The following is a 26,839-nucleotide window of genomic DNA, read 5'->3' as shown; positions in this document are numbered from 1 at the left end:
TCACATCCTCCTCTCTGATGCTATTTCCACCCAGCCCTATTGCTGCGGCGCTGAGAAATCCCCGGGCTCTCCAGAGCTGAGAAGGTCACTGGGCATCACATGCCTCTGCATTGCATAAGATGCTCAGCTGGAAGCAGTGACACGAGAGCGAGAGGCCCTGGCTGTGCCACAGACACTGCCCCTCTCCATCCTCACCCTCCTCTGCGCCTCCTGTCCCGTAGTGCTGCACCCCAGCAGTCATGCATGGCTCAGCTCCGATGTGACCAGCTTCCCCTCAGTGCCAAGACCTCCACCTCCTCTAGAAAGTGCTGGCTTTTGTTTCTCCTCATTCCTCCACCCCTGGGCAGCCCCTGGGAACGGTCCCAGTGCCAAGCAGGGTGAGCAAAGGCAGCAATGTGCTCTGTGCTCCGCAACGATGACTCACGGGGGTGCTGGTGGCCATCTCAGGCCAACCTGCCTTGTCCCTGGCACCCACCGGCTCACACCTGAGCTAAAACGCTTCCAAAAGGCTTTCACCGAGGGAATCCAAGGTCCTGAGCAAGACCAAAACACGCTGCTCTCCTGCCCTTGCAATGCAGCTCAGTGGCTGCTCATCGAGGAGCTATCCTACCCCAGCACCCTCCCTGCTCAGCACCAACGTCTGGGCTGCCAAAGCAGAGGCTGGGCACTGTTTGTGCCTCTCACAATAGACCGTGCTGGCCTACCAGGGCTGCAGGAGAGGCCCAGTCCCTGATTTTAGGGATTGCTGTGCCCGGAGGGATGGAATGACTCACCGTCTGGCAGCCAGCTGGGAAGTTACCATTAGCATAAGCCAGATTTATGGTGCAAGCAAGTATCTACACTCGAGAGTCAAACAGGAGCAACACATTCACAAATGGTATAAAAAAAGAAATGAAAGAAAACCAGGCTTGGTGCTACCGAGATGAACCCAAGGCTTCTCTCATTCTCCACCATCTTCTGGCCATGCTGTGCCTGAGCACGTGGCCGAGTCTCCCATGCAGGCTTCCTGCTCTAAAGCTCACAGTCACGGAGCAGGACGCAGGACCAAGGCTGCTCCCCTGCCTTTATATAAACTCCCTTCTCCGAGATGAATCTGAACAAAGACCCAGGAACCACCTACCCCCTTCCCCAAGGGATACCTTGTTTCCTTGACTAATTAGGAGGTGTTTCTAGCACTGCTCCCTACACACAACTGGCTATCAACTGCCCTCGTGCTTCACTAGACTTATCAACAAGCGGATTGGAAATGTCCCTCTGCACCTGAGAGACCACATTGACACTCCACCTCAGACCCTTTCCCACTTTGCCCGGCCACCTTTCACAGAACACCTCTAACTCAGCCTCCGCGTTCTGTGCACTCTTGCAAATGGGACTAATCCAGAGGGCTCCTGCGGTGCTGCCCTGAGACCAGCCGTGATGGCAATCACCTCCTCCCTGGAGACACCGGGGTGAGATCTCTGACCTTTCAGCTGACCTTGGAGGGATGCTGTGAAACCACCTGGTGCGTCACTCTGCAGAGAAATGATGCTTTGCTCCCCGTCCGGCCATCACATGCAGTGGGGCTCCCAGAGACACCAGCATCCCCAGTCACGGCCAGAAGACCCATTAACCCTCTGGGCGTCTGAGGGACCAGGAATGCAGTGTTAATGGCTCCAACCTCCTTTCCAATCCAAAGACAGCATCCATCACTGGCCCCCCTCTGCAAGAAATTCCTGAGGCTGTGCACATGCTGAGTGAAGAAATATTTCCTCTCCTTTGTTGTAAGTTTATTGCCCATTCATTCCAGAGAACCCTTCCTCTCCTGTCAGAGGCAGGAGGAGCTGGAGGGACCAAGCAACCTCGCTGATACCCTACAGACTCTGACCTACCATGATTAAAACCTCTCCAGCTTTCACTGATGTCAAACCATGGACTCCCCATATGGAGAACATCCAGACCAGTAACCTGGGGTGGGAGTCAGGTGCTCAAACATGGGCATTCAGTGCTGTCTCAGACACGTTAGGGTAGTTAAAGCACCCATGACCCAGCCCAGGGCTCCTGCAGATCTGACCTGGAGGTGGAAGTCAGGTAGGACAAACCAGGTCATCTCTGAAGCCGCTAGATGCCAGCATTTATGTGCATGAACCCTGGCCTGGATACAGCCCCCCAGATGGTCATACCCAAGGACAGTACCTAAATGCTGTAGGGTGGTCACCTGGAGCTGTAGCACCAAGGTCCTTGTAGCAGGCACGCCTGAGGTGCTGCATGGCAAGAGTTACCGAGGCATCACTATGCAAGAGCTCAGCCCCTACCTCCTCTGGTCCCTCCTGGCCTAGAAATCCTCAAGCCTGGTAGCTACGGGAGGAGCAGATGATGGATCATTTGGCTCCCAGGCATGACCTTTTCCTATAAGAGTGTTCATCTCACACACGGCCAGCGATGCCTGAGCTATTAGCCTTAACTGCGGGGTGTTGGATCTCCAGTAGCTTATCATCACCCCAGGTCTCACCCTGGGCATGGATGGACAGGACATTTTCCTTTCTGCAGAGATGGCCTCTTGCCAGGGTCTCAGAGGAAGGGGTGCGTTACTCTGCTCCCGAAGGACGGAGCATTGGTATGTTTTCCTATCCCACTCTTACTTCCCACCTGGTATTTTGCATTACACTGCCCAGCTTCCTCCTCAGCCAGGGGTGAAGGTCAGCCAGCACAATGGGAGCCGAGAGAGAAGGAACAGAAACCACCACAGGGAGAAAGTTTGGTACGACGGTGCGTTCAAGCACAAATACCCCCAGCTGAAAGGAAAGCACAGGCAATACAGGTTGTCCTCATCCTCGTGGCCATGGGTCATCTTACCAAAGCCAGGAGGTAGTCCTGTACAGCCTGGTCATCAGGAACGACCCAGGAACCTCTCAGCAGGGGCTCAGCCAGCCAAAACAGAGCTCAGCGTGGGGAAAAGTCAGGATTCCCCTGAGAGGCTTCAGACAGGAGATACTAGAGCTGGGACCAGGAGAAAAGACTGTCCTAGAGAAGCACAGGAGCACCCAAGCCACCACACAAACTCTCTGATAAGAAACATCTGCTCTTGCAGGGTTGCATGGCCATGAGACTCGTGCCATGGGGCCGTGGTCTCCCAGCCCCTTGGACTCAGCCCCCCTGTACCACCAGCCACGTTTCCGAAAGCCATTGCCCCATTCATTACCCCTTTGGGAGAAAATAAAGAAAAACCTCCCTTCCCTCTAGAGCTAACCTAGCAGCTTTGAGCCTGATGGGTTTATTTTTGTGGATTGTACTGGGAGGGTCAGATTTGGGTTGAGCTGGAACTTGAACAACGGCGTGATGGTGCTGGGAACCTGCTGAGCCAGTACAGCACAATGACAGGATCTCTTTGTCTGCTGGAGCGTTGCTCGAATCAAAGGATGTTTACCCAGCTTGTGGGGGATCACTTGATTGGAAATTACATCTCCAGAGCTCCAGTCATGCTTGTCTGCCTGCCAGCTCTCCCCACCTCCTCCAGAGCCCTAACCACATCTAAGACTCCCAGAATAGTGCAGCACTAAGCAGATGCAAACAGATAACAATCCGGGCCTTGCTTGAATCCTCTGTTGCTCTCTCCTGCTCCTCCAGCCACTGTGGCAGACCCCAGCTTTCACTGGAGATGTCACACAGGTGTCATGTGGAAGGTCACCACCACTGGAAGAGCTGTCACTCACTCAAACAGCTCGTGGCAGAAGCAGCTTTACCAGCACGTGGAAGATGCCTGGAGAGGTTGGACAACACAGATGGGGACTATCCTGAGAGGTGATTCTGCACTGCCCTGGGTCCCATCAGAAAAGATGCTAAGCCTATGTCAAGTCAGACAACTTGGCCATGATCGCCCGCAGCCCCAAAACCCCACTGTGCCATTTCTGACGCGTAAATACAAGTAAAACCTGTTTTTATCAACCTGTCTGGCTGCCTTTCTTACTCCAAGATGCACCCTTTCCCAGGAAACGCGGCCATCTCTGGGCACTGCCACTGAACTGAGATCACAAGGAAGAGGCTGGAGGCTGCAGTGTGGTTCCTGCTGCAGAAGATTGCACAACCTTCTGGCTGCAGTGGTTGGAAAGCTGCATGCAGCAGGGTGAATTGAGCTGCATATCAGACAGACAGTTAATGCACCTACAGAGATGACCGTGCTTTGCACTTTTTCAGCCCCTTTCAGCTGCAGAGCTCAGAGCACTTGAAAATGTTTATAAAGAAGGCTGCCACATCTCTCCAGAGGAGACATTCTTCCTCTTTTAACACTGGCCAACTGCACAGGAAAGGGTCGAACAACCCAGCAGAGATCTGGGTTTGATACTGGCAGCATACACCCCATCCCCTGCTGCTCTGGCTCCTGAGGCAAAGAGCCAATGCCCCGTGACATCTTGATGCCAGCCTCAGGAGTGACAGAAAAGGGCATCCCCCGAGCACTCTAACAAGGACCACGCAGCCTGGTTCCAGAACTGGTGCTCCTCACCATTTAACACATTTATCAGATGTCCTCATCTTGCGTTTCCTTCTTGAGCCATTCCCAGTGAGCCAGCCTCCCTTGTGGAGCCCAGAAAAGAAAACCACAGGGTATCCTACAATCTCCAGATAACCAAGGCAAGCAAGCACAGCCATGCTGTGATTTTGCCTGCCCTGAGTAGGGCTGCTCTCTTGCTTTCCAGAATCCAGGCTGCTTCGACAGAAGTGCCAGAAAATAATTTTTAGCTGCCCCAGTGTTTAAGGGCATGACAAATGTGGGAGCTGAACACCCCGATATGGGAGCCACAGCAGCCACCCAGCCTCCTTTGGCTCCTCTTGCTGCAAAGCCTAAATCTCCAGCATGAGACAGTGCAACCCTGCCTGGAAGAAGGGCTTCGGGAAGCAATGGGTCTGCCCTCTAAGCCCTTTTGGGAGACACGGGAGCTGCTTCTGCTCCCCTGTGCCAGCCCACAGGGCTCTAACCAGTGCGTGCATATTGGTCTGAAACCACAGATCAAGCCCCAGGCAGTGGCAAGCTGCAGAGAGCCAGCCTGGCCCCCACCCCCACAGTCACGCTGTCACCTTGTGGCTGCACCTCCCACACCTTGTGAAGGTCCCCAACACGGTGTGCAGTCACCAGAGGGCATCCCCAGCTCCCTCTGCCAGCGTCAGTGCCACCATGCCCTGCGCTCGGTGCTGCAGAGCTCTGCTCAGGGAATCAGCAGCAGGAAAGGAAGAGCCCAAGGGACTGCACATTCCAGCCCTCCAGCACAGACATGGTGGGACCCTTGGGTCAGAGGGACCAAAACAGCCCTGCCAGGTCCCACCAGTCAGGTCCAGAGTGCCTGTGCTTCCTCCAGCACTTGTGGGACAGCAGAAGGGGCTGTTTGTGCTCAGCAGCCTCCAAAAAAGCACCATCCCCTCACTGCTGGGAGGTTTGGGACTTGGGCCCCTCCTGCATTTTGGGTCCTTCTGCCTCCCACCACAGGTTGCTGCAAGACATCCATCCCAAGGGCCAAGTGTCTCGACACAAGGGCAGCGAGTGAGGTCCGGCCATGCCAGGACAGAGATGCAGGGGTCAGAGGCAAGCTCTGGTTGACACCATGGGCAGGTCAGTCGTTCCCAGTCTGTGGAATGCACTGGGGAGACTGGGTCTGTGAGCATAGCGCGAGGTTCCCAGGGGTTCTCCAAGCCAACAGCCATCCCTGAAGGAAGCATGGGATGGCTGACACCCCCAGCACAGGGAGATCCCTGCAGACCCACACGGCCATCAGCAGCGGCGCCGGTGGCCCCAGCCTCCAGCCCACACTAGACCAGTGTGGGGAGGAGACCTAGAGGGACTGTACACCCCCCAAACCCCTCAGAGCAGCAAACCAGGTCGTGTAGGGTGGGTGGGCTCCAACCTGCAGGCATCCACGGCTCTGCTCTCTCCCAGCTGGCCAGGAAGGCAGCACCGGCGGGTCGGAACAGACCCCGGGACAGGGAGGAAACTCAGCCCCCCGTCCCGGCAGCCTTTCCTGCCCTTATCCCAGAATAGCTCTGTTGTTCTGCAGCCCCTTGTCTGCTTCGTCAACTGAGCTCCCATTAGCTCCTTTTCTGCAGCCTCGTTAGTGCGGGGGATAAATGGAGTGATTGTTTCCCCTTCGCCTTGAATGAAGGGGTATTTTGTTTATTAAAAAGTCATGCTGTTAATAAGGATCTTCTCAGAGCCAAAAATAACTGAGGCCACGATTGTTTTCTCCCTGCTTCCTTATCTGTGCCGGAGGACTCACAAGGAGAGCCGCAGCCGGACCAGATGCAGCTCCGTGCTAAAAATACGCCTTGGAGCAAGCAGCAGCGAGACATCGCAAGAGCAGCAAAGGGCATTAGCGAAGCGCTCAGACACGCAGAAGCAACAGACCACACTTCAAGAGCATCTCCAGATGTTCACTGAGGGTGTCGGGCCCGGGGTGGTCTGTCTATGGAGAAAAGCCTCCTTCGCCCCCTTGGCTCTGGGGGACAGACCCGCCCACCAGCAGCATATTTCAGGTGCCCTGAGGGTGGTCAGCAAATGTCCCCGCTGCGAACACCACAGGTGGCACAGAGCAGGGGACATGCAGCGATGGGTGCCACAGGGCTCTCGACCAGGGACACACCAGAAGGGGCTGTGATCAGCACAGGCGCTCCTCGGGGCCTGGTGTTCAGCAGTCACTGGGGGGTGTCTCATGGTCTGGGGGTTGTTCAGAGCTCCCTGCAGGTGGGGCGGACAACCCAAGGAAATGAGCCACACGGTAGGAACAGCCTCCAGCCGAGCAGGCTGCATCAGCCACTCCACCTTGGCTGGCTATCCCAGGGCACTCAGGCAAAAGGTTTGTGCCTTCCAAATAACCCAGATGTTTTTTCTGCTGCTCAGATGCAGGATGGGCCCTTGAAGGCCAAAGTGGCTGTATAGGACACACACAGCCACCAGCCCTCTAACCACCTCCTCCATCCACCAGAGCACCCCAACCTTGGGGACCTCTCCACTTCCCAGAGAGCCTCCCAACACAAGGTCCAGAATTTCCTCACCACCAGCCCTCAGCCCTCCCAGCATCAATGGGGGATGTGCTAACCCCATTCCAGAGCCGTGCTCCATACCTGGCAGGAGGGAGAACAAGGAACCAGGTCAGCATCAGCCATGCCCAGGCAGGTCTCGGAGGCGTCCTTCACCCCCTCTCCAAGTCCAGGGACCATCCTACAAACAGTGCACATGGTAGTTGTGGCCTCCCATCAGCTAAAGCCCTGTAAACCACTCCCATCCCTTCTCCCAGCTGTTCCTTTACACTTATTTAATTGTCTGTTATCTAAGGTCATCACTTCATACAGCCAAAAACCTCTGAGCTGCTCTGAACCCTGGTGCTGGAGGGCAGAGGTTTCCCAGGATGTGGTGCCGGTGATGCTCTTCCCACGTCCTCCCCCAAGAAGGGCAAGATGTGAACTCTTCATAGCAATCTGGGGCACCAGGTGTGACTCCCTCTTCCCAGGGCAGCCTCCGATGGGGTCTCCTGACCCTTCCTCTGCAGGAGAAGTGTCTCACCTGGCCTCCATGCCCCACAGAAGGGGCACAGCAGAGCCAGCCTTGGCCCCCCTGGGCCACTCCAGACACAGCTCCTGTGGTCCTACCCAGCCCCTCCCCAGCTGGGACTTCACCGCAGGAGCATTGCATGGGATGGGGTGGGGGAAGCTCTTCGTTAAAGTACACAGCAGCTTTGCAAACACTTGGTGTTGCTTTTCCAAGAGCCTGATTTTTGCTTTCTGGCCCAAACACACCACTCATTTTTCTGCAGCAACGAAGATAAACGCCGATAAATCTTCCACAGTCATTCCACGGGGCCAAGAGTGATCTCAGCCTTGAAGCATTTCAGTATCCTGCAGTCTGCGTTACACCCTGAGCCCCTGATCCAGCAAACGTACACGGGTCCATAGCCTCAAACACACAAGTACCTCCTTTAAAGAGGCGCACAGTCCCTCTGAACTCAATAATACCTCTGTGCTCAAGCGTTTTACTGGATCAGCTCCTAAATAAGCAGCCTGTGTGCAGCAGAAAGCCCTGCCAGTGCCAAAGCCTCTTGCAACCCTCCCAGGACCGCTCCTGGGGACCCTGGCGTTCTGCATTTCGCTCCTTGCAACTGCCATCAGCCAGCACACAGCAGGATGGACCCTGGTGCTTTGCAGCCCCTCCTGTGGGTGCCTGGCTGTTTAGCAAGCGAAGGCACATATGTTCTCCTCTTGCCCCTGTAACACACACACTGGGGGGCTTTGGAAGCAGCGTGACTCCCTGTCCTCTTCTGCATAAGCTCCCACCAAAGGGCCAGTTCTCTGGAGATGCAAAGACCTTTTTCAGCTGGATGGGCAGGTACAAATGGGTGGAAACCACACTTTCCAGGATGCCACAGGCCTAGCTGCTGGACAGTTATCAGCCAGTGGTGTTTTTCCAACACCTTCGATGGTACCACAGCACGGGGGGGGGGGGGGCGATGCATGACCCTGGTGTGCCCTGCTGTTCCTACCTGCTCTGGCTTCTCCCTTCTGCATCTTGGAGCAAGGATTTTCCCCTGACGTCCAACCCAGGCACCTCTTGCCACTCAGGGTACACCTGGAGCATGACTTGTCCCAACGCCGGGGACACTGCACTGCTCTGCATGAGCTGCCTGCCCCAAGGAACCCCACAGAGAGAGCACAGAGTGCTCCGCGCGGCTCTGCAGCAGGGCGGCGTGCAGGAAGGGTATCTTTCAAGGTGCTGTTTTAAAGAATAAGTAATCAAGTCTGTTTGCTGGACTAAGCTGAATCGCGCTAGCACTGATGCATGGGAGGCTGGAGCTGGAAATTAGGTTATTGATCTGCAGCAGATGACACGCAGCCAGCTCTGCTCAGCCAAATAATTCCCCATTCCTCACCCTGCTCAAAGGAGCAGGCTTGTTCCCCTTTGTGAAGATGCAAATGTTGGCTTTATTTACAAAGTTTTGGGGGAAGGGACTGATACTCTGCAGTTTCCAGGTTCTAATCAAGCCTAAATGCAGCAAATAGTGCTCTGCTCCAGACTCATGGGAGCCAATTTCTGCTGGCCAGGGTGGGTGACCCACCAACCCATGGGGCAGCAGTCCCTTCCCCTTGCAGAGGGACAACATGCATGTTTTATTCAGCAGTTTCACATCTCCAAGCACTCTTCCTTCCCTCTGGGTGAGCAGAACCTGCGTACTACTTAAACTGCAGGGAGGGAGCCGGTTCCCTGCTGCGAGCTGCAGGTCTGCAGTGCCATCGCCTTGTTTCCCGTTATTATTTCGGTCTGTTCTGCATAAGTGTAGGGTGGTCCTTGCTAAAAAGCTTGACCTTGCCTGGTACCCATGAAAACAGCCTGTTTGAAACCATCCTGGGGAAGCTTTGTCAGAGCTCTTATCAGAAAATGAGGTTAGAAATTCCTTAGCTCCCAGAGCCGGTGCCAGGTCATGGCTCTTATCTTCTGCAGTCTCTGCAGGAGAAGAGAACATCCAGTGTGTTCAGGAGAAATGCAAAATTGTCCTGACTGGTTCCAGTGAATCTTCACAAGCTGGGATGGAGCCCAAAGGAATTGAGGGTAATTTTTTTTTCCATCCCCCGAGTTTCTGATGTTAAAAATGTTTAATTGTTCCTTTACAGTGGTTCTGCTGCTCCAGTTTAAACACTGACTCACATCATATACAGGCACATCTTGGAAACATAACTATAAGAAAATTTGTACCCTTGTGAAGTATCTGAGGTATCCCCCTCTGAAAGTAACTGTGAATAACATGTCAGTAGCTCTCCAGGAGCCACCATCAAAAGTCCTTTCCTCTGCACCCCTTGCAGGCAATCTAGTTTGCAGTCCATGGCACGTTGGCATAGCCCAAGATCTGTTCACCACCAGAAATGCTGCTCTTTCAAAGCCAGCGTGAAGTGTGACCATATCTCAGGGAACCAGCCTACCCAAGCTGCACAGCTCTCTGGAGCAGACCCAGCAAGGTGGGACAGGGCAGGCAGCTCAGCCCTCCTCCTCCCTGCAGCCCTGCTGGCTTAGGAGGCACAGAGAAACCCAGCCCAGAACAATTTTCTCACCTGCCCAACAGGGATTACAGATCCCCATTTGCCCTGGCAAGCCAGGGCCCAGCTCCACCTCCCCCAGTGAAGGTGTATCTCACCGTCCACCCAGCCTGGCCACTGCAGTCCTGAGAAGACAGCCCAGAGCAGTGGGGCCACTGAAGAGGACTCTAGTTGGCATGAGACAGGCAAAGCTTGGCAAGGCCAGTGCCCCCCAGACCCCACTTGCAAGCCCTTCCATGGGGCAAAGGGGGCTCCTGTGCCCCGTACACCCCACCAGTTTGCACGGGCACCCACCAAGGCACAGGCAGCCCCACCTGGGTGCAGGAGCAAGGTATCCCCCAGCTCCCAGTTACCCTGTCAGCCTGGGCAGCCAGTGGCATGTGCTTTAAATCCCTTCCATACCATTGGGAACTGAAACAGCGAGAGGAACGGGGCCATTTCCTCCCCTGCAGACACAGGACTGGGCTTTATTTGGTCCCTGCGTGTGCACAATGGCATGTGGAAAACTGCTGGGAGTCAAGGAACTACAGGGAACTTTCCCACAAGGTCCCAGCCACAAACAGACCCGAACTCCCAGGGCTGTTTCCCAGTCATCTCCCCTGCATGCACTGGGTTAGCATCAGGGGATGCTCTGGAGCCTTGTGCTGGCCTCTTGCCCAAGCGTGACTCATCCTGTGCCTAGCTGGAGCTTAGCTGCACAGGTTATTTCTGTCGGAAAGTGCTGCAAAGGGAGCTGCAAGGTTCTGAGAAAGGATCGACAAGGTAACCCAAAAGTCTGGTAAAAGTCACTGAGCTGATCGCATGTAATTCCCAGGCGGCAGCAGCTCAGCTGGGCAGTGTTCGGACTTGGCCATGAGTCCGGCACCGTCCCACCCCCTTGGCCTGTACCTGGGTTAGTTACGCCGAGCTCAGCTTTTTTCTGGGAGTTTACATTCCAGAGCCTGGTCCAGTCCTTGGGGGCAATGGGGAATCAAATGCAAGGGCCTCTGCTGGCTTCCCAGCTGGGTACCACCCCAGGAAGGGGACCCCACAGAGCAGAGCCCCGTCCTTCAGCAGACGCCCAGCCTGCAGGTACAGACCGCCTGGAAACAGATGTTAGACAGATGTGGCCACAGACAGGCAAGGCTCCTCAGCCTGCCGAGGGTTGCTTTGGTAATGTTCAGACAAAACTGCACCTCTAAAGGCTTCGAGGCATGCCACCAGCAGGATATGAGACAAGGATGTGATGAAGTCTCCAGCCTGCAGAAGCCCCCTGGAAGCCACCAACCTGGCTCACGTTTCCAGGAAAAGCCAAGACATGGAGCAGGCTGGAGGAACAGCCCCGGGACAGAGTCCGCAGGCTGCAGCAGGGCTGTTAGAGAGGGCAGAGGCAGCAGCACCCCTAGCAGCCAGCGGAAGGTGGAGGAGATGGCAGATGGAGGGATGGATGGTGGTAGGAGCAGGCTGTCACCAGAGATGGACTCAGGTCTCACTGGGGCCAATGGGGCTAAGCGGGAATTGCTCCGGAGCCATGTCTGCACCACGGCAGAGGTTACAGCATTGCCATGTCCTGCTGCTTCACTGGTGTTTGGAAAGGGACTTCTGGGATTACACCACGCACAGATCCCGGAGCAGATGCATTTCTCAGCAGGCTTCCCAGACCAGCCCAGTGCAAGCCCAACATGAGGGCACCCCAGCACTGGCTCCTGCCCACGCTGCTGGGTCAAATGGCCAAGAGTCACCCACGCTTAGAGTGCTGCCTTTCAGCTGCTCCTCCTGGAGCACAGGACAGCAGAGGACATGCAGCACGTCCGCTTGCACAGAGCTGGGCCAGCACGCTGCAAACCACTTCCCAGCAAGGGCTGCACACCAGATACTGGAAGTGCCCGGAGCAGGTGCCAGAATCCCCCTCTCCCTGCTCTAACCACGAGGCTGCCTCAGGCTCTCAGTGGCTTCAACTGAGAAAGCCCCATCCCCTTTTCTTCCAACTTACCAGCCAAGGTGCTGTTCTGGACGTGGTCCACAAAACCTCCTCAACCAGTTGAGGACCTGATCTTCCAAATCCCACCAGCTGCCTCCTGTGCACTGATCAGAAGCAGTTCCCCTCAGCCATGCCCTGGGAGAAGGTGCTGGCACCAGCACAACAAACCCTCATTCAGGATGGACCCACCAAGGCACTGTGTCCTCACAGAGGCTGTCAGCAAGCTCAGGAGCTGAGGATCACTCAAGACCACCAGCCCCAGCCTCTGCACTACCTTACTGCCAGCTATCACCCCCCAATTTATAGCCCATCATTTTAAAGAGAAACAGCACCTAGTGGTGCTTTCCACTGAGGAGTGGCCAGGAGATTACCTCCAACAGGATTCACCTGGGAGTTAGCATCCTCCCTGGGATCCTGGTGCAAGTCTTTGTTCTCAGCCCTGGCCAGTGCCCATCCTGCAGGCACCACCATGGGTGGTGTGGCTGTGGCTGAAGGTCTTCTGCAGGTAAGGGACACTCCTGTGTCCTGCCCCAGCACCTGGCCATGTGGCAGGGGACAGTGCAAAGGAGGCTCCTGGAGCTGAATCACCAAACCCCTGTGAGCCTGGGCATGCCATGTCACTCGTGACTCATCCCACAGTGTCACCACGTAGGACCTGGTAGGACTGCCACTCCCTTCCCTGCCTGGCCCTGGATGATAGCAGCTGTGCCTCACGCTGTGCTTTTTTCCGCTGTTGGAGGAACCCTGCTGCAGGCCAGCCACCCCAAGGGCATGGTCAAAGGACAGGAAAGGTTTGGGTATTTAGAGTGGTGTCACTCTCCACCGTGCCCAGGAGGAGCCTCGTCATCTGGGAACAGGAGGACAGGAGGTCACCCAGCAGGTTCAAGCCTTTACCTTTGCATGTTCCCATTTAAGCTCAGGGCTTGAGCCGTCCCCTGCTCAGTGCTTGGAGATCCCACATGGACAGGTCAGGAGCTGGGGTGAGAGCAGAGCCCAGACACGCTTGCTGCCAGCGTGGGATGAAGCCACAGCTCCATGGGAAAGCCCCTGAAATGACACAGGCGGCCGCAGGCGGGGGTGACCCAGCCCTTCATGGTGGATCCACACAGTGAGCCGTGCTCAGAGCCGTACTCAGATGGAGCACAACGCAGGAAAAAGCTCTGCTCCCCAGGCACACCTCCAGAAAACAGACCAGACCTGTGCCGCCGTGAAAAGGGCATTTCCCAGGGGGAAGAGTGCAAGGCAGGAGAGTGCTTCCACCATGCATCAGTGGGACAACCCTCCCTTTCCTCTCCCCTGCTCTCTCAGGAAGCTATCTCAGCACCAATCCTGGCACTGCCGCTGCAGAGGGGACCTCCGGAGCCCCCTGCCTTGGCTCTGCCCTCGCTCCAACACCCAGCAGTGAGTGCATGCCCCCTCCCAAGCTCACAGCCCCCAGGTTTTTAGGGCACCTCTTTAAGGAGACAGCATGAGGTCAGGAAAAAATGTGAAAAATGGCTTTTAAAAAACAACAAACAACTATCTGAGGGATTTCAAACAGATGAATGAGTGCTGTGACTTTGTTTTGCTGACCTGGAACATGCAGATCTTCAGCACTCCCATGGCCAAGCAAATAAGCCTGGGCATTGCCGGCTTAGCTAAGGGCTGGATTTCCCTGTGCTGCACATGGTAGGATGGGTTGGAGCCCAGCAAACAGCCCGTGGCCGAGTGCAGCCCCCAGGGTGTGTAACGCCCTGGCCACGGCTCGGGTGCTGCCGTGTCCTGCTGCCGACCCACAGGCAAAGAGGTTCAGTGCTGCTGGGATGCACCGACGTACCCAGCCAGGCAGCGTGTGCCGTCCTCCTGCTGCCTGTGATTGATGCCAGCCTTTGGAGATAACCATCTCGGGGTGGCACATTCCCTCACAAAGCTGTGCTGCCACTCGAAGCACACAGAAACTGCCATGGTGAAGATTTGTAACCCCGGCACAAGGGTCTGCAGCACATCAGGCGGGCTGGATGGAGAGATGGGAATGAGTGATTCTCCCAGGGCTTTATTTCCATTAACAACTGCAGTTATTTTAGGAGCTCAGCACAATGGGGAGTGCATTCACAGGGGCCAGTTTGATCCAGGAAAAAAGTAGATGTTTTTCATAAAAAACACAACACTGTAGCTTGACTGGAAAAAGACTGGGTTTTGTTTTTCTGTTTTTTTGTTTTTCCTTAGCTGGCCATTCTTCTGACACTCTGGAGCATTTTAAGGTTTTTCCAGAAAATGAGGAGCAGCAGCCCTGCCAGGAGCGGTTACTGAGCCACCAGAGCTAAAAGTGGTAAATGCACCAAAGGTTCCAAAAGCCGCAGCTGGAAATCCCCAAGCTGTAAACCTCCATCCCTCCAAAACACTCCTCTGCAGAGGGGCCGGTGCCCCTGAAGCCTTTTTGGCTGCAGCGATGGACCAGCAGGTCCAGGCTGAGACCCCTCTGGGTCTCCACGCAGTGGCCCTGGGGCTGCTCTGGGGGCTCCTCGCTGCGCAGGAGAGGAGGACAGAAAGAGGAGCTGCCTCCTGCAAGACCAGTCTGCGACCATGCTCAAAGCCCCCACGCTGGGTCTGGCGTGGGGGGAAAACACCCCCATGGACCCCAAGCATTGCCCAGTCTGCTGTGAAGGGGCTGGCCAGACCCCCAGCTGGTGGGAAGTGCAGGCGGAGCAGCAGCGAGCCCTCCCGGGAAATAACTTCCCCCACCTGCAGACACCTGGCAGCGAGTGCAGGTACCACAGAACCCGCTGCACCCATCGCCAGGGGTCAATTCCTGGGCTGTAATGAAGCTGCAGTAATGAGTGTGTCCGTAATTCTCCTCTAATTAATGCTGCGCCAGTGCTTCAGGAACTAGTATTTTATGGCTTAGCCATAAAAGCTGACACTATGTTAAAACATCATTTGTGAGAGCTCCCATCCTCCTTCCTTCCTCTCTATTTGTTTTAGAAAAGGGAAGACTGGCTGTATTAACTTATCAGACTTCCTACCTGTCACAACACTTTGATTCCCTGAAAGACCATCTCATTAATTAAGTCAATTGTTTGCCTTCAAATGGCAAAGTAAATGATACGTGTTGGGCAATAGCATCCAGGATCCCCATCCCATCCTGGTCCCCGCACAGCCATCAGGGTGCTGCTCAGGTGTTGGGTGGCTGACATGTTCGTGGGGCCAAAAAAAGATTTTAAAAAATAGTTCTGGAAAACACAGCAATCTGGAGATCAAAATGCTATTCATATCCTTGAGGGAGATGAGCTTGCCCAGTCAGGGGACAGGGCAGTTGGAGACAGCAGAGATGTCACCCTGAGCTCCATGTCACCATCCCACAGCCCAGCCCAGTCCGGTCTTTGTCACTCGACTCTCATCTTTTACCCAGAACCACACAGCTTCAGAGCTGGTCAGAGGGCAAAGGGAAGGAACTCTTCCCTCAGCTCAGACACTAACACAATGACCCATCCTCAAGCCACAGAAATTAATTTTTGACTTGTAGAAAAACATAGGACTCAGCTCCACTGCTCCCATGAGGACTTTTGCCTGCTGCAGCACTGCCCCACACCTCCTGTGGGCTCAGTGCCTGTGTCCTGGAAGGTGTTACCCATGTCCACCAGCAAAGCGAGGGTTAGAACCCTCCGTGTGCCAGGGGTGCATCCCCGGGGGTCTCCGGTCCAACCCTCCCTCAGACCAGGAATATCGCCAGCACCCAGTCAGGTCAGCCATGACTTTGGCCAAATCCCGACCACTTCCAGCAATGGAGATGCCCTACTTCTCTGGTAGCCTGTTTTTCTACTGTATCAGCCTTACAATGAAAATATTTTTCCCATTGTCCAAGCTGAAGGTCTGAAATTTGTCACACTGTGGCTGTCGCCCCTTATTTTGTCACTTGGTGCTACCAAGAAGAGTTTGGCTCCAGCATCTTTGTGGCTGTCTTTCCCACAGTTATAGGATACTGTTAGACCCCATCCCTCTCCATCCCTCCACAGGAGTCCTGTGCCCGAGGCCCATGACCACCTCAGTAGACTCTGCAGGACCCCTTCCGATTTCTCCACACCCCTCTTGAGCTGGCTGGAGAGCTACTCCTTCCAACAGATACAAATCAGATACACTCGTCCAAACACCCAGCGTCAAGCACAGGAGCTACATCAAAGAGCCGGGCGGTGTTCGCTCAGCTTTGCCGATCGACTTTGACATGTGAGCCCGTTTGCTGCCGAGCTGTTGATTTGCCCTGGACCAGGATGTTTGCCTGGCACTCCGTGACCGGTCACCGCTGTCCCCTGATCCAAGGAGGTTTCGCCCACTTGTCTTTGTCTAGAAGCACCATGAACACGTTAGGGAGAACAGGGCTGCTACACCAGCAAACTGACGCACGAGCTGAGTAGAACTTTCCATGAGAAACACGTGTCCTTCTGAAATAATTGCCCCATTAGTTCAGGAAGGGACAAGAAATTACTTGCAAATGGCTCTTATGCAAACACCCCATCCCTGGTCCCCACCTGCTCCTGCTTGGCTCTTCTCCCTCTCCCCCACCTCCCTCTTCCTCACCCTCTGCCAAGGGATGAAGGCGGAGGTCCCAGAGTTTTCCAAGGTGAGAATCCAGTTCATCACCTCTGCCTGTGCCCTATGCACAGCTCGACAGCCCCCACAGTGGGGTGGGGGATGCCTGCAGTGGGTCGCTCGGGGAAGAAGGTCCTTCCCGTCCTCCCCGGTGTCACTGCCTGGCAGGTCTGCTCAGCCACAAAGGGAAGTGTATCTCACCATCCTTTCTCCTGCCTTCCCCAGCACCGGGGAATGTGTGAGCTGGATGAGCTGAGTAAAAATGACCTAATGCAGAGAAGAATCACAAAATGAGCTATGAGGGGGTCGTAACAATGCTTCCCGCATGAGTTAGCGGCACCCAGGGGACTCACCACTGCTGGATTTCCTGTCCTGGCAGCAGCCCAGCTGCGTTTAGTTTATTTCCTTGACAGACAGCATCTGAGTCTGACTATTTTTATTTTTACTTCAGAAGTATTTTATTTTCTCCTTCTTGGCTCCCTTGGATTGTTTAGGAATGACATCGCTGATGCCAGCCACAGAGGCTGGTGGCACTCGTCCTGACAGCCTCAATTCCAGGATGCATCTGAAGGGCATCGCTGTCTGTAGCTCCCCTGGGCAGAATGACACCCTGCACAGGGGGGTGCTGAGCTGGGCACCCACCACCACACTGCAGAGACATCCCTCCACTGCCCCATGCAGCTTTCCTAAGCTCAGCCCCAGGGTCACTGGCTGGAAGGACAAGAGTCCCCAAACACATCTCCGCACCCCCTGGCCCTCACCAAACCCGGTGGGAGCAGAAGTCCCCAGACAAACCCAGACCAATCCCACTTCCATCCCCACCCTGCGGACAACCAGAGCCTGGCTGTCCTGCAGCAGGACTCCAGGAGCTCCTGGGCACCTCGGCTACCCAAATGAGTTCCGTGTGCTCCTGATAAGCCTCAACAACTTTCTGAGCAGGGTTAAGCGACTCGCACAGCAAGGCAGATGTTGCACCAGGGCAGGGGAATTCTTGTGTCTGCAGTTTCGGTATCTAGCTGTCGAGCTATGTTTAGTCTATGGCTATAAAGTAGCCTTGTTTCTATTCTGAGAATATTTGTCTAATCAGGGGTCCAAGGAATTATTTTGCTCAGTCGAAAGTTATGTTTGTTTGGATAAGTTTATGCTCCAGGATGGGTGCCTTGGAAAAGCCCAGTTAAAGGTTGTGCATTACTGGAGTGTCTTGGGGCATGGTGCACACCTGTAAAAAAAGGCAAACTTTTTACTTTTGCGGGGAAAAAGGGAAAGGCTTTACATTCAGGGCTTCTAGCCAGCTCTGAAATGAGGCCCCCTTGCAACCTGAGCGCTGCTTGCTGCAAAGAGTTATGCTTCCCCAGACACTGCAGATGCTCATCTGCACAGGGGAGGGGACCAGTGCTGGCCAAGGCTGGCCTCGTGGGCACAGCCCCAGCGTGGGATGCCCACGCTGCTCACTGGCTTCTCCCCATAAGTCTTCATCCAAGAGGTGCTGGGCAGCTTGAACAGGCTTTTCAGGGAGCTGCTGTTTTCAGAACTTCATTTGCTTTTGTAAATCACAGACGACCCCAGCACCCACCTCTGGCTGCTGAGTTAGGAAGCTGATGAGATACTGTGTTGAAGGACACTTGAAGGGTCAAGGTCCATCACCTTGGCCAGGTAAAACTGATCTAACAGCCTCCCCGAGTCCTCTTGGTTCATCCCAGCCCCCTGAGGGTGTGAGGAAACCGTGATGTTAAACCCAGGACTTTAGGATGTTTTTCCCAGCACTCATAACCCTTTTCACCTATGGAGTCGTGGCATTTTTAGAACCTAACAAAGCGTTCAGCGCTTTCTGGTGATTATTCCCACATTCCCATTTAAATCCTTTCCCTGGGGTGCTTCGTCTCATGGGTGCCTTCAGCTGGGTGATCTTCATCCCCCAAATGAACCAGGAGCACCTGCGCCTCAGTGGACTTTACCCTGTTTGCCCATGACAAACACAGCAGAGTTGTGACTATTTGCAGCTGAGCAACCACTAATTCTTAGCCCCGAGATAAATCCTGGTTATCTGCCAAGATAAGGCCCCCTACAGCATCCTCACTGTTTTGGAAGGCACCGGTTTCTGCGTTGGGAAATTGGCTTTGGCCGCTGTGCGAAACAGGCAGCAGTGATGAGCTGCCTGCACACACACCTGAGCTTCAGGATGAGCCCGAGACAGGCAGCGACTTGCTGCCACCACCCTGTGCCACCCACCACCTTCACAGCTTCACTGACCATGGCTTGGGTGCAGGTAATGGCTTTTTCTCTGCAATGTCCCCAGGGCCATCCCCAGCCAGGCAACCCCTCCAGGATTTCAGCAGTGCTGCTGTGGGAACACCCCTTCAGCTGCCAGCAGTTCTGCTTGGTTTGAGGTCGTGCCTCAGCAGAGGAATCGGGAATATCTCATTCCAGGTTTCATTGCTCAGGCTCATTGCATTGGCATCAGTAAGTCAATAATTTTTTCTCTTTGCATCCCTTGCAGCCTGATTGGGTTTTGTCCTGGGCATCTTATTTTGTGCTAGATAAGGATGTTTCTGTCCCCCTTCTGCTTGTGTTGTAAGCTCAGCGGCCCCCCAACAGCCTCAGCAGCTCCCAGGCCCCTAATCCCACTGGAAAAGGAGCTGCTGAGGGCAGTGGGGCCGTATCTCCATCCCCACCAGCGTCCCCCCAGAGCAAATCCCCTCCATAAGCTGACCATCCCCCCATCCAGTTCCCATCCATATTCTCCACATTGCTCATACCCTTCACTCTGAGGCCCAAAGTCTTGGAGCAGATGGCACAGCTCCTCTGCTACAGCGTGGAGGGGACAAAACTGTGGCTTTGGTGTCACTGCAGAGCCTGTGATGAGACCTGTCCTGCTGCAGAGGCCACCGGCCGTCCTGGGAAAACACGGGACAGGCATCCAGCATTTCCACTTCCCACTCCAGCCCTGCCTCTCCTAGAAACCAAGCGCCTCGCAAGCGCGCGGGGATGGTGTTTGCAGAGTGACTCACGCTAACCTGGCGGGCAATAAATTCTGTTACAGCAATAACCAAATTTCTGCCGCTCACGCAGGGCTATTTCCATTTTCTCCAGGAAGGGGGTCACCCTGGGTCCCCATTTCTCCACCTTTTGCACGCACCGGTGCCTCTGTCCCCTGCAGGGACTGTCTGCAGGCAGGTCGATGCTGTTTATTCAAAGTCGTGCACCAGGTTCCGGCACCACACGTCCCACAGGAGCTCCAGCCCTTGCCGCCTGCCCTGCCGGGTGGGCTCGGGTAATCCACATAACCAAGGCAGGTTACAGGCTTGAAATCAGGCGTGGCTGTGTGGTGGGATATCCTGGGCATCACCACGGGCCACAGGAGGGCTTGCTGGACCTGCTGGAGAGAAGGTAACGGCAGGTACCAAGCTGCCCCACGCCCATGGAGGCCCCCCCCAGTCGAGTCCCCCACATGCTGCCCCAGGAGCCCAGGGACACAGAGAAGTCGGGGGATAACGAAGTGATCCTGCCCTGAGTTTCCTAACACTGATGGCTTGGGACCGAGTGAGGGGAGTCAAGAGCGTGCAGGTGATGGAGAGAGGGGGGGAAGTGCAAGAAAACCTGCCGAGGGAAGGGAAATGAAGGGAAACCCTCCCGGCTGGGAAGGAGAGATGAAGGCTCTCAGCAATGCCAGGAGAAAGAGGGGGGTCTGGCTTGGAGGAGCCAGCTGGGGCAACCGTGGCAGCACTCACAGGGAGGCTGCGCCCACCCGTCAGGTCCCAGCGGTCCAAAAGCATCCCCCGGAGAGCCACACAGACGTCCCACCAACCCTGCTGCCTCCAGCCAACCCCTGAGGGGTCCCCTCAGCCCTGCCTCAGTTTCCCCAACTGGACATCACCTGCTGGTTGTTTAAAGAGGGAAACACAGACAGTTCCCCAGAAGCGACTGCATCCGCCAGGGAGAGCTGTGCCCGGGTGGGATCGCTGGGGCAGCCACACCACCTCCATCCCTCGGCATCACCAGCAGCACCTCAGCACCACACCACCCCTGGGGCCCAGTGCGGCCCCGTGACACCGCGAGCACATCTCTGAGCCATCTGAGGCCCACCACAAGCAGGTGACTGGCACAAGACATTCCAGCTACCAAACACACCATGAACGACCTCTACAAAACATTTTCATCACACACCAGAGCTGTCACGGTGCTGCCCTTGCTGGGGAGGAGCAGCCCTGCCAAGCCATGCAGCTGGGACCTGAAATAGCACTGTTGGGCTTTTTCTTGCTTCTTTTGGTGTGTCCCCAGAGGGACCTGCAGCTACACTAGGTCATTTATGTTTCTGGGCATTTCCACGTTCAGAAGCCCTGCTGTGTTTAAACAGGGAACGCTGTCCCTGGGAACAGTCTCGTTTTGGGCAAAACTTTCTGTGTTCCTGCAGGGCTACACCCGAGCCTGGTCTCAGGAGCATCTGGCAGCTGCTCCGTCATAAAAAAACAGCTCAGAAATTCATGGAACCAGATTTTCCCATCTTTAGCCATGCAGTAACAGGATTTTACGCTCCCCGGTGAAGCAGGGGATGCCCGGCTGCACCAGTCCTGAGAAACATGCCACGAAGAAAAGGCAGCTACAAGAAATTATATTCTCCTTTTATTTACCTATGACCATGACAATGTATTTTTGCTAGCTGCAGAGATGCTTCGCACTGTAAACTGGGTGCCTGGAGGCAGGCAGTCCGTCCAGCTCTGCCAGGTTCAGCGGTAAGCCCCGCTTCTCAAAACACCGTATTGTTATCCAGAGTAAGGAGAGCCTCTGATTCACAGAGCTGCTTTTCTCCATCACCAAACCCTCTGTCGTCAGGGCACGATATATACACCCAGGCTCCCCCAGCGGCCCGCTGCTAGGGAATGCGTTTTGTCAGATAAAACCTGCTAACTTAGAAAATGTTGTACGCACTCGGGGAAAAAAAGTCATCCACTCCACCAGAGAACTCCGCCGCGACACACACAAATATTGCACTTGTAATTTCAGAATGGGAAAGGACATGAGGATTTCCTATTACACAGCAATGCGTCCAGCTATAGGAGGTCAATAAATAAACCAGGGGTGGGAGCAGGAGGTGGTCGGCTTGCACACCTCCAGTGCAGGGGAAGAACCCGGCTTTCGCTGCTCCCGGGGGGACCTGCCACGAGCGAAGGGAATACCAGGCTCCTGCAAGATAGCTGCTTCGGGGGAGCCGGGAGGCATCGCCGGCACAGGGAAGCACAGCAGCATCGTGGGGCCAGTCCAGTTCAGAAGTCTTTTATCCAGGGACAATGTTCATGCCGGTGCTGTTGTCCCCTTGCCGGAGCCCTGTACAAAAGTCCTCCTCCTCCTCGCCGAGTCGGGATCACTCGTCACCTTCCAGCAATGCTCGCAGCTCGGGCGCATGCTTCACAGTAGTCTTGTGGGAGCTTCCCTCCTGGATAAAATCCATGCCGGAGTCACCCCGAAGGCATCGTACCAGCGATGGTGAAATGGGGCGATGGAGCAGTACCAGACTGCTTGGCCTGTTGGTCCCCTCGGCCTCATGCTTGGTGCCTTCAGTTGCCCCGCACCGTCCGCTGCAGGAATATGGCTTGGGGGCACGAACGGCAGCGGGAAGGCACGCTCCCGCCGTCCCCCGGGAAGGCCTCTGTCGCCCGATTTCATGTAAACACACAGCTCCCAGCCTGCCCCGAGAGAGTTCTTGGGTCTACAGTGGGGAGCTGGCCTTCTTCTGGTTAATTATGTCCAAGTACAAGTCAGAGCGGAGGAAGCGGGGGTACGAGTCCTTCTCCATGAGCCCGTAAATCCTCTTCTGTGCGAGGTCGAAGCAGCTGCGGGTGATGTTCTGCAGGTTCTCCTTGGTGTGCTCCCGCGTGTAGGAGTCCAGGTTGACCTGCAGGCAGAGACACCAGCGCTGGTGAGCAGCTCCCCAGGCAGCCACCGTGCCCTGGAGCCACACGCCAGCGCAGCCCCCAGACCTCACCTCCTTGCAGGACTGGATGGCGATGTACTCAGCAAAGATCTTCTTGGCCTTGGAGACCATCTTGGACTGGGATTTGATCTTCTTGAACTCCTCACAGGCCAGCCAGAACTCCAGGTTCTCCTCGCTGAACTCAGTGCGCAGGAAGGCCCTGAAGGCAGCGAGCCCGTCTGTGGGGACAGAGACACGTCTCTACTCACGGCTCACAGCAGGGGATGGCCCCACAGGACCCTCAGCCCAGCAACCTGGCAAAGCTGCAACCCAAACCACCTCCCTGCACCGTCCCCTAAAACCCCTTGTGAGCCCTGGTGCAAAGCAGGCAGCAATGGCACTGTTGGGCCAAGCGTGGCAACACAAACCATCCATGCACTGAATCCACGGTCCTCAGCCCGGCTACATGCACAGAGAGCCAAGGGGAAGGCTGAGCTTGGAGTGGGGGCAGCAATGGGGACAGGACCGCCGGCCATCCCTGTGCGGCTGAGTGCAGGACATGACCACGATGCCAGGTGCCCCAGCTGTGATACGCGAGAAGGGGAATGGTTTAAAGCAGCTCCTGCTCCACGGACCCACTGCACAGCTCCGAATCGGGCACAGACACAAATCACTGCCTTTGCCCCCACCAAGACGGAGGGGGGCTGCACCCCCAAGCTGCAGCTCTCCCTGGCCACTATCACAAAATCCCACCCTGGGCCAGGCAGCAGCAGAGTGGTGCAGGCAAGGAGCCGCCTCATTTCTCTTTGTCTACCCCCAAACACCGGAAGGGATTAAGAGAGGAAATCCCAGCTTTATCCATGCGTGCATCTGGTTATTCCCCCAGCAGCAAACAGGCAGAAGAAACAGGCAAACACTCACATTTGTGCAGCAGCAGCTTCTCCAGGGAGTCCCCCCACTTGAGAGCTTCCTCGGGAGTGGGCCTGCAGGGGAAGGAGAGTGTGTTGGCAAAGTGAAGCTTCAAAAGCCGCGCTCACCGCCTGCCGCAACGCAGCACAAGCAAAACATCTCCAGCTGATAAAGCAGTGCTGTGTGCCCGATAAAGTAATGCTATGTGCCCCGATAAAGCAATGCTGTGTGCCCCGATAAAGCAACACTGAGTGCCCCGATAAAGCAACACTGAGTGCCCCGATAAAGCAACACTGAGTGCCCCGATAAAGCAACGCCGTGTGCCCCAGCGGGGCTGGCCCCCGCTCCCACACCGGCACCAGCACTGCCAGCGCATCTCCGGGAAGAGCCAGGCTCTGCACCAGGCAGGACTGCAGTGGCTCTGCTGGAAGGAAACCTCTGCTTTTAGACTGCCAGGAAGAAAATACAATATAAGGAGGTCTGTGCGGGCAGCTGTGCCACTTGGGGTGTCTGAGCAAAAATTGGAAAAGCTCCGGGCAATGCCCAGGAGGCTGTGGGACAGTGGGGAATTCAGCCGCCCCATTCAAGCAGATGGAGAAGCTGCCAGGGGCAAGAGTAGGGAGGGCTCATCTCCGGCTGCTGGAGCACCTCCAGAGCAAAGCGGTTTTTCAAACCATCCTCTGGCCAGTTAAAGTTTCATGCACAGGCACTGAGAGAAAGCAGCCGTCAGGGAAATTTCCAGCCCAAGCCACCACCGTGCTGCCTCCTGGGCACAGACCTCCAGCCCACCTGGGTGGGGAGTTTTCAGCCAACAAATGTTTTTAAAGCTCCTCTGGATACAAAAGGTGTTTGTCCCCAGCTCCCCCAAACAGGGTGACCCCAGCCTCCCTGGAGGTGATGCTCAGCCCGACCACAGCTCGCCCCCAAGCCCCCACGGCCCCTGATCCCCCCGTCACCCGCTTGCAGCACCTACTTGAGTGATTTGAGCACTTTGTCCAGCTTGCCGGAGGGGTTGGCCCCTGGGGACTCGTTTCGTCGCCGAAAAATCCCCAGCCGGTTCTTCATGTCCTTGGCTCTAGAGGGAAGAGCAAGTTTTAGCAGGCGGGCAAGGGGCCGGGGGAACAGCCAGCACCCAGGAGGGGACCCGCTGGCAGCCTCCTCCCGCACTTCGCCCGCTGCCCCGTGCCCACCACCTACTCCTTCATGGTGTGCCGGCGCTGCAGGCTGCCGTTGTGGGGTCTCTGCATGCCCAGCAGCATCTCCGCGTGAAACTCCAGCGGCTGGGGTTTGGAAAGGTCACGGAAAAAGGGCATGGCTGCTGGGATGGCCTCTGCAGCGGCGACCGGCGCAACCGGCGCAGCCAGACGCTCGGGTGCTCTGACGCCGGCTCTGTGCCACGCTCCCGCTCTGCCGCCGGCTCCGTGCCACGCTCCCGCCCGGCGTGGCCAGCGCGGAAGTGGGAGGGCGCAGCTCGAAGGAGCTTTAAATGCAGCGTGGGGTGAAGGAGACGCATGTGAGCAAGGGCTGTGTCAGCCCGCTGCTATTTCGGACTGCTCTGCCGTTGCTGGGGAAACTCAAGGAAAGGTGGAAAAATCAGCACCGAGGGTGGATAGTGGGGCCTTTCAAGAGACGGCGGGGAAAATAATCACGGCAGGGATTTACGAGGGCTATTTATAGAGCGCAGGCGTCCCAGGGAAGGCAGTGAGGCCAGCGGTGGGGCTGTGCTTGGGAACAGCGGGGACAGCGGTGCTTCACCGTGTGGCCGCTGCTGCGGGGACAGGGCTGGGAGCCCACGTGCGACCCACTGATGCTCACACTTTTCCAGTGCTGGCACGGGATGGGCATGGCCACGGGGACATCTCCACACAGGGACGGTTGGGGCCGGCAGCCCATGGCACCAAGGGGCGCTGGGGGAACAGACACCCCATACTGTCCCCCTGCACAGGTCCCCGCTCCACTGTCCCTGGACAGACAGACTGACATACACCCGGACACAAGGCTCCCAGTTCCCCCAGGAAACCGCCACCAGGCCAAAGTGGGACAAAGATTTTTGGCAAGTGCCATGGGAACATGAGACCCCCAGCCCAGCCCCAGCCTGGCCCTGCGAGGGCTTCCCAGGGGCCAAGGCAGGGGAGCAGGAGGTGGAAGAGGTGAAGGATGAGGACAGGCACGGACGATGCTGTCCCCTCGTGGCACAGCCTCTGCATGACACCAGGGCACAGAAGGGTGTAGGGGACACGCAGGGTGGAACAGGATGCTCATCCTACACCAAGGCCGGAGATGGGGCCCCAGGGTGGCATGGCCAGGCCACCACCTGCAGCCCCCCCCGGGTCCCACACCAGTGGGTCTATGCAAGGATGCTCAGAGGAGCCACCTCTGCCTGGCCAAGCCATGCCCAGGGCTGACTAGGGACACCAGGGGCACAGGAGGGATTCCAGGCAAGGGTGCACCCCACCCCAAGTGATCCTACCTAGACCCACATCTCTCTCCAGTCCCAGGAGGGTAAAATACAGCAATCCCCTGGGACAAAAAAATAGTCGCGACAACCCCAGGGCTCAGTCCCGCAAGGTGCTGAGCACCCCAACTCATGGAAGGATTTTAGGGGGCAATCACCCCTCTAGTCCCTGGTGCTGTCCGTGCCCTCACGGCGGGCACAGACAGTTTTGATGCCTTCGCATCATCTGGGCTGCGGTCCCAGCAGGACACGCGTCCCGCTGCTGCCAGCTGCCAGGCACTGGCTCAGTGCTAATGTGGGAAAAGCGGATCCAAACACAGAGCCTCACACTCCAAACACCATCTGCCTCCCATTACCGCACTGCCAGCGATGCCGGCAGCCGAGGACCAGCCGCCACACGGGACGGGCCATCCCACACAGCCCCCAGCAACAATTTTAACAGTGTTCCCAGTTTAGCAAGGCAGCCGCCGCAGCTCGGTGCCCAGTGGGGCTTTCAAAGCACTGAGAAGACCTTGTGTGTGCCTCCAGCACGCGTGGGCTGCCTCCAGCCGCCCAGCCATCCACACCCCAGCCAGCTGCAGTGGGTAGCCCTGCCACACAGCAGGCTCTGGGGCTTGCAGGTGACCGCGGCTCATGGGCAGATTTGCCAGCTGTTAATATGCCAGCAAGCACCACCTAAGGAAGTTCCCCAACTTAAAACCTGCTGCTTCTCTTGCACATGCTTGCAAATAAATAGCAAGCAGCATGAAACCGGGCTGCAGCAGCCACAGGCACGCACAGCCTCAAGCTACAGCCAATCCGCAGTATGAAATGCCACAGCAAAAATATTCATAAATGGTTTTTTTCATAAAAAATTGCTGGTTTCTGTCCAAAGCTGCCCCTATAAAGTGATCTGCTCCCAGCACCCCAGCATGGCCATGAGGCCACATCCAGCACCATCACCCTGTGCTGCTTCCAAACCGTCCCCTGCAAAGCACATCACCCTTCCTCGCAGGGTGCTGCA

General features: G+C 56.1%; 1 protein-coding gene across 9 annotated transcripts in view; it reads right to left on the bottom strand.

Annotated features, from left to right (window-relative positions):
* Positions 1-21,162: 21,162 nt before the first annotated feature.
* Positions 21,163-26,839, bottom strand: part of RGS3 (regulator of G protein signaling 3) — an 84,058-nt gene continuing 78,381 nt past the window's right edge. For 8 of the 9 annotated variants that reach the window (XM_027778121.2, XM_027778122.2, XM_005231258.4 and 5 more), the window contains 4 exons: positions 24,355-24,456; positions 23,394-23,455; positions 22,545-22,711; positions 21,163-22,454 (listed from right to left, as the gene is read on the bottom strand). In XM_027778121.2, coding sequence (XP_027633922.2) covers positions 22,269-22,454; positions 22,545-22,711; positions 23,394-23,455; positions 24,355-24,456 — 517 coding nt within the window. In that variant the 3' untranslated portion in view covers positions 21,163-22,268. Of the gene's footprint in view, positions 22,455-22,544; positions 22,712-23,393; positions 23,456-24,354; positions 24,457-24,578; positions 26,837-26,839 lie in introns of those variants that run through there. The other variant, XM_005231260.4, reaches the window with a different exon arrangement.

Source organism: Falco peregrinus, chromosome 1, assembly GCF_023634155.1.
Source record: "Falco peregrinus isolate bFalPer1 chromosome 1, bFalPer1.pri, whole genome shotgun sequence".
Lineage (NCBI taxonomy): Eukaryota > Metazoa > Chordata > Aves > Falconiformes > Falconidae > Falco > Falco peregrinus.
This window is presented reverse-complemented; position numbering and strand designations above follow the sequence as displayed.